The sequence below is a fragment of the Topomyia yanbarensis genome, chromosome 3, assembly GCF_030247195.1.
Source record: "Topomyia yanbarensis strain Yona2022 chromosome 3, ASM3024719v1, whole genome shotgun sequence".
Taxonomy (NCBI): domain Eukaryota; kingdom Metazoa; phylum Arthropoda; class Insecta; order Diptera; family Culicidae; genus Topomyia; species Topomyia yanbarensis.
Window position 1 is genome coordinate 23,255,603 of NC_080672.1, and position 7,010 is coordinate 23,262,612.

A 7,010-nucleotide genomic window follows, 5' to 3' on the forward strand; every position below is an offset into this window, starting at 1 on the left:
TCACGTCATACTCGCATCATACTTGACGTCAACTGCCTTCTAGAATCCATCCGTAGTCGGACAGCATACCTTCACAGATGCCAGACGACTCGTATAGGCAGCATAAAAAAACCACCCACCTCCTGCTTGGAATGCAACATACTACTCACACCAAAGCATCACTTCCAGTATTCTATCGATTTCCTTTTACTGCATATACCTACACATCTAGCTATTCCAGTCTAAACAGCAATCAGCTGACTCAATTTTTAGTATTGGTACCTACTGCATTTTCCCTCAATGGGACCAGGTCCCTGTTTTATGTTGCGATTTGATACAAACGTTTAGTCGTTGCACGGACGCCGTGGTGAATGGTTGCGTTTTTTCAACTGCTATCCTCAGACATATAATGTAAGATTGTGGTTTACTGCAACATAAGAAAATCGAGTGTTCGTTCTTCAACCTATAAACAGTTCTTATGAAGTGTGTACCTGTTCCCACATCATGCTGGATAACCTGGAATCTCGAATCACGTTCGAAGTACCCACCGATCTGGACTTCGACAAGTTGATTCGTGACAACAATTACACACTCTACTGGCAAAATCTGCACAGTGAACCGTACCGGCAAAAGGCAAACCCCTCCGGTGATTCAATGTTCGGTGATCGCAATTCAAGTGATTTTAATCTGATGAGCAGTTTGAAGCATTTTGCCGGCGAACGAAGTGGTGCAGCTAGTGGCAGCATCGGATGGGGTATATCGGGCGGTAGTGGCGATGGGGCTGACGCTGGGGTACCACTTGTGGATCCCAGCTATTTGTGGATAGCGGCTGTGATGGTGTTGCTGATCCTGTCCGGGCTGTTTTGCGTGTGTTCCTGCTATTTGTACTACAAGTATCGGAAGTGGCAGAAGTGTGGTGAGTGACTGTGAACTAATAATAGAAACGATAGGACGGTTTCAGCGATCAATGTACCAAAGGAATGGGATGGCAAACAATCAAACATATTCGTAGCTCTTGTTCAAACATAGATATCATAAAATGATGTGGTGGTTCCGATGTGCCATACAAATCTAGTTTGTAGCCAGTACAGGCGCCGATAAAATATGTATTTTTGTATATCTGAAAAATACTAAGAAATCATATTGTACGTTCACACTTGTGAAAAAATAACAAGAGTATAACATTCCCTAAAAGTGTGAAAAAGGTAAAGGTATATGGTGGCGTAGCCAGGAATTTGGATTGGGGATTTTGATTAAAATCGATTAAGTTTTTAAAATGCTAGAATTTGATGTAACTCTGATCAAATTATCTACAAACTAGAAGAATCAATATGGAACAGCTTTCAAACCTTTCTTTTGTAATAAGCTATATAAGTTAAAGAAAATGCACTTTAAAAGTGGAATTAATGTAATATTTTTAGGTACGAAATTTGCCAGACGTCACTAAATCATCGAACATTTGTAGTTACTTTGTAAAGGCCTTTATAAAAAATATTAATGCAAACGATGATACCCATGATCTACTCTATGAAATTTCATACCTAAAAATATCACATTTTCGAACAATATTTTCATCAAATGAAAACGCCTTGAAAATACCTGACAACTGGTTGTTCAAGGTATAAGATCCTTGTGATACGAAAAAGGTTGAGAACCGATGGTTTAAACTACATCAACTAAAGTTGTCGACAGTTGAACGATATTCATGAATTCAGGAGCATAATCGTGACTTTCGTAATTTTATCCATGAGTTTACTATCGAATATTTCTGGCAAAGTAGCGTGATTTATGTTTATGATTTCAAGGTTTTAGTCACGATTTTCCTAACTTCTAATCACGTTATCGTGATATTTCAGTCATGAGTAGTGATTCATGTTCATAATTTCAGGCTCTTAGTCGTGATTGTTGATATGTTAGTCACGAGTAATATGATCTAAGTTTATGATTTCGGGATCATGGCTACGATTGTTGTAACCCACATTATCGTAATATTTTAGTCTCTATTTAATTTATTTAAATTTTTAAGATCATGATTTCAGTCATGATTTTTGATATTTTTTACGGGTAGTATGATTTATGTTCATGATTTGAGGATGTTGGTTATCAACGGGATTTTTACTCAGAGTAACGTGACAATATGAACTGAATCGTAAAAGTGTGACTGATTCGCGGCGTCTTTTTCTGTGAACTAGATAGCGAACACGATTTGTGATTCTTTAATGTATTTTTGATGTTCAGGGCAATTTTGTTTTCTGCCCAGACATCACACCGAACCTTATTAAATGAATAACGATATTCGAGGTCTTAATAATTTTCTTATGTATGCTGCTCGTACCTACCTAGCAATTGTACATAACTATGACATTTCATGAATAAGTACATGGAACAAAAAAGATTCCACGAACAATATTCCAAATTTGTGTATGAGTGTATGTGTTTGTGTAGAGTTGCATAAAATTGAAAATAATTAGAGATATCTTCTTAATATCACAAGCAAGAAAGATATTTTATGTTTTTGTGAACTATTTCAGGTACACGAATGGTCAGTCATGACTATTGTACTAGGAATCATTAACCAGTTCACGAATACATAAACATTATCTTTTATAGCGCGAACTATTTCATGAGCACGGTCGTGACTATTGTACTAGTAAGTCGTGACTATTATACTAGGAATCATGAATAAGTTTATGAATACATCAATAATATGTTATGAATTTGTGAACTATTTAACGAGCACGAATATTGAGTCGTTACTATTATAATAGGAATCATGAATCAGTTCACGAATATATGAACGATATTTGATGATTTTGTGAACTATTGTACGAGCGCGAGTATTGATTCCTTACCAATATCTTAGGAATCATGAATTAGTTCACAAGGATTGAAAAAAATCATAAATAAAATCCCAAGTTTCGTAAAATAGTTAACGTGAAAGGAGGGTTGCGGTTTCAAGTAGTTATATGCCTGTTTGTGATCAGCCCCACATATTCGCCAATTCAATCGAACTTTCGCAGCAATCGTCTATATTCGGATTGTTAATCGAGAAAAGATCAAATGTTCTTTGGTACCTGTAAAAGCAAAAGTTTTTTTACAATCTTTAACGCTATCACAACTAGAACTGCAGTTAACGGTGTACGTTTTTCAGCAGCCATAATCAAGCAGCAACTCACAAGGCGCCAAGTATTTTGAAATAATTCCAGAACCGTTGTAACATTGATTCAATCAGGCCAAAGTCTGTACAGTCAGTACGGAACCTTTCGGATCAACAAAATTTAGAAGTAATCAACCAAACTGACTGGAGGTAGATTATTATCGCAGCAAAAGAAGAGTTACTGATATCGTTTGTCAAACCTTTCACCTACACTGGCGTCGACCATTTTGAACCTTGCCGTCCATCCAGAATTGGCTTGAAAAAGGAACGGAACTGTGATCAGAAGATCTCACATGCTTCTTGGTTTCGTGGACGACATAGACATCACATAAGTGGATACACTCCAGCAGTGGAAGAGGCTTTTGTGTCTTTTAAAAGATATATTGTAAGGGTCCGACAACACACTCTGACAAGATGAAATCCATGGTAACTGGTAGAAAACGCGGCAGGCTTCGACGTGGAAAAGAAGGAGGTATGATACGAGTTGACGATGAGCTCATATATCTTGAAACAGTAGTGACTCGTTATAACGATGCTAGCCGCGAGGTAAAAAGACATGTTGCATCTGCAAATAGGACGATTTGCGTGGTTTGCTAATTCCCCTTAGCCTACGCACACCTATAAAATTTGCCCTATACAAATCGCTGAAATTGCCTGTTTCTCTGGACGGCCATGCAGACATTCCTTGAACATCGACAAGTTTGTACCTCAGTACAAAATTTCGTGTACGCGTTCAACCTCAAACATGCTTCGTCTCGATGTACAGGTTCACCTCGAACATTGAACCCAAGCGAAAGATGTACAAACTATAGTGTACGTATACCGGGTGCGTATCCGAGAACGATTCGCACAAGGCAAAAAGAGTCAACGCTAGTGATGATAAGAGTGAGAAAGAGAAAACTGGTGCCACGAATCTATGTGTACGCACACCGTGTATGTTTTGGTACGAAATTGCGTGTTTAATATGATCACAGAACCACAGACTCTCGAGGGATAAATATCATTGCGTTGTCTGCACAGTATGTTGAGGAAGATAGTTTACAGGAATAAACATATTATTTTGCTGACAAAAATGTTTTAGTGGAGAAATGGGAGAGATTGTAAATCGTGTATTTGGAATAAATTTCTTAACAAAGTTGGAGAAACTTGTGCTAGTTTAGAATTGATATGCCCAAATGTGGATGATGCAGAAGCAAATTACACCGATCAACTCCCGAAATAATCTGCACAGTAAACAATAAGCTCCAACTGTCATTTTGTTCATCAATTGATTCTTACGTTTCGCCGGCCTGCCAGCATAATTAATGTTTCAGACCAATACCAATCGTACTGCACATCACAGTGTTTTTGTGCTGCTCTATTTTTCATCGGTGTATTTCACTCTTTGTGCACATTGTGTGAGCAAATAACAAGCCTGAAGGCACCTGCCTTTTTAAATTTGGTCGAATTTACATTGACCAAAACTTCTACCGATTTTCTACTAAATCGGTGAAAGAAAGCGAAACGGCATTCAGTCGAATGACCCTTCCGGGCAAATGGATTTCTGCCAAACAGCCAAGCAATCCAGAACCGTTTATGCCATTGCAATACAACAACTGTTCACCGTGTTTATAAATTAATGTTATCATTCTAGCCAAAAGCATACTATTTGGAATATTGGAAATGGTATATAAATTGGAAACATAATTCCAAAATGTTCTTTTATCTTTCGCTGTAATCTATTCCATTTACAATTCCATTAGTTATTTTCAATCCAATCGTAGCATCACCGACGATTTACATTTCTTTCACTTGCACAACCTCCTTAAGAACATTTCAAAGTGATAAATTACCCGAATGTGAGAATATTTTTTTCCGATTTTTTATATTTTGTCTTGGTTTTGCTTTGACTAAACCACACATGTTACTTTCTACCTTCCAAGAGCATCGGGGGTGAAATGATTGATATTGGCCAAAAATCGCTTCTATACCATTTGGTGGTAACCGTTTCTCACCCACTGCTATTCTCGGTGGGTATCATTTCCAAGCCAAATCCATTCGTTGCACATGCTGGCAAATTTCGGGGGTTGCTATGAATAAGCTGGATATTGCATGTGTTCATCCTTGGTGATCGTTGTAAACAGGGAGCAAGCATTACATTAGATTACGATGCAACATTCGTTGAATAATATTTTCGCTACTTTTTCCTTGTCCTTCTCAGAAGGGAAACTCTCACTGGGTGTGACCGATTTGATCATAACATCGGTATTTGGGCACGAAATACCAATATTGTGGGTTTATCGGTGGGGTGTGCAATAAATGTAATCAGCAATAAACTAATGTATGCAGTTTTTTCTTTGATAAACGATTGCGGCAAACACGGGATGTACCGTTACAATTCATATCACGTTTCCAAATTTCTATACAACTTTTGCCATATTAGTAACGTTAAATTAAAATTTCCCAAATATGTAGACTTATATCCTCTCTTTTTATCATTTTTCTTCCAGTATCGGTTGCCACCTGCCACACTCTGTCAAATCTGGACGTTGAGGCGCCACCACCGTACGATATCGAAACACTTCCCTCCTACACGATAGCTTCCGGGTTACCCACCTACGAGGATGCCGTTCGTCATCTCGCTTCGCGACAGCAGCCACGCTGTGGATACGAGCCTGCTCGGAGGCCCACCACCATTCATCCTGCTGGTTTGATGAAATTCTTCGAGTCCCGTCCGCAGAACTGGCTCAATGTCACCGTGTTCGAGGAAATACAGTACAATTTTGTTGGTCGGGGAAACTCGGCTGAGCAGATGGAATCGACACCAAAAGGAATGACCGTCAACGTCGATAACAATAGGCACTGCGCTGTCAAGCCAGCAAACGATAATGGTCTGTTCAGGATTCAAGTGTGTGTGCTGGAAAATGAGAAAGATGCCGTGTCGAATCGATAATGTGACTCCGTACGTCCGGCGGAACAGTGACTGTGTTATTATGTATTTAAATTCTATTTTATTCAGAGATTGAAGACTGTGTGTATATTTCCTGTAAAAAATATAGTGTATATTTTATGAAACAAAGATCTATATTCTTGGGAGAATTTTTGTTTATCATAAGTGTGAATACTAAAGGTTCGAATGGAAGAAAAAATTATGTGAGTGTGTTTGAAAATATTTTAAATAAAGTCTAGAAATGTACTGATCATTTTTAAAAAACCTCCGTTTTATATATTTCACATCACACTCCGCGGTTGTTATAACAAATCAATAATTGTTGACCCCGGTCGTCCCCTCGATGTAAACCGGTAGGTGTGAAGGGAGCAATGCTGATGAGGTTCACACGGTAATAAATAACGGGATTCGGAGTGAATACGTGCTCGTGGCGTAATAATAAATATTAAATTCAAATCCCTTTAACACTCAATGTTTCCGTCCGAAATGAAAATACCATTCCGATCCTCTCTGGTCATGATTATATTTCGCAACAACACAGTGCACCCCAAGCAATCGAATTTATGAATTGCATTTCATTTCCAACTTTTAAAATTTCTGGCGCTAGTCGAGTAAAACTGGTTCATTTGGGACAATTCATTTCGATCGCGAGACCACTCTTCTCAATTCTAAAAACCTTTTTCTCCACGATATTTCCTAACATTCTGACGACATGTGCTTCCCATCGCTGCCGACACTTTTTGTCAGTGGCCCCCCACACCACCGAAATATTTTGAAGAAATTTGAAAAAATTAAATATGTTCAACAAAAATATACCTAATATTTTCTCAGTTTCATTTGCAAAAGTTATCTTGTGAAAATATTTCCTTGTAGTGAAAATTGGCTGCACACCTCAACACCTACCTGTCGGCTCGTTGTGGCTAGCTCAACCGCCGAGAATTACAA

General features: G+C 38.3%; 1 protein-coding gene across 1 annotated transcript; it reads left to right on the plus strand.

The window, feature by feature from the left end:
- Window positions 1-340: 340 nt before the first annotated feature.
- LOC131689722 (protein commissureless 2 homolog) lies at window positions 341-6,185 on the plus strand. Its single transcript, XM_058975009.1, has 2 exons — window positions 341-895; window positions 5,626-6,185. Exons 1-2 carry the CDS (start codon window positions 484-486, stop codon window positions 6,066-6,068), a joined length of 855 nt encoding a protein of 284 aa, XP_058830992.1. The 5' UTR covers window positions 341-483; the 3' UTR covers window positions 6,069-6,185.
- The last annotated feature ends 825 nt before the right edge of the window (window positions 6,186-7,010 follow it).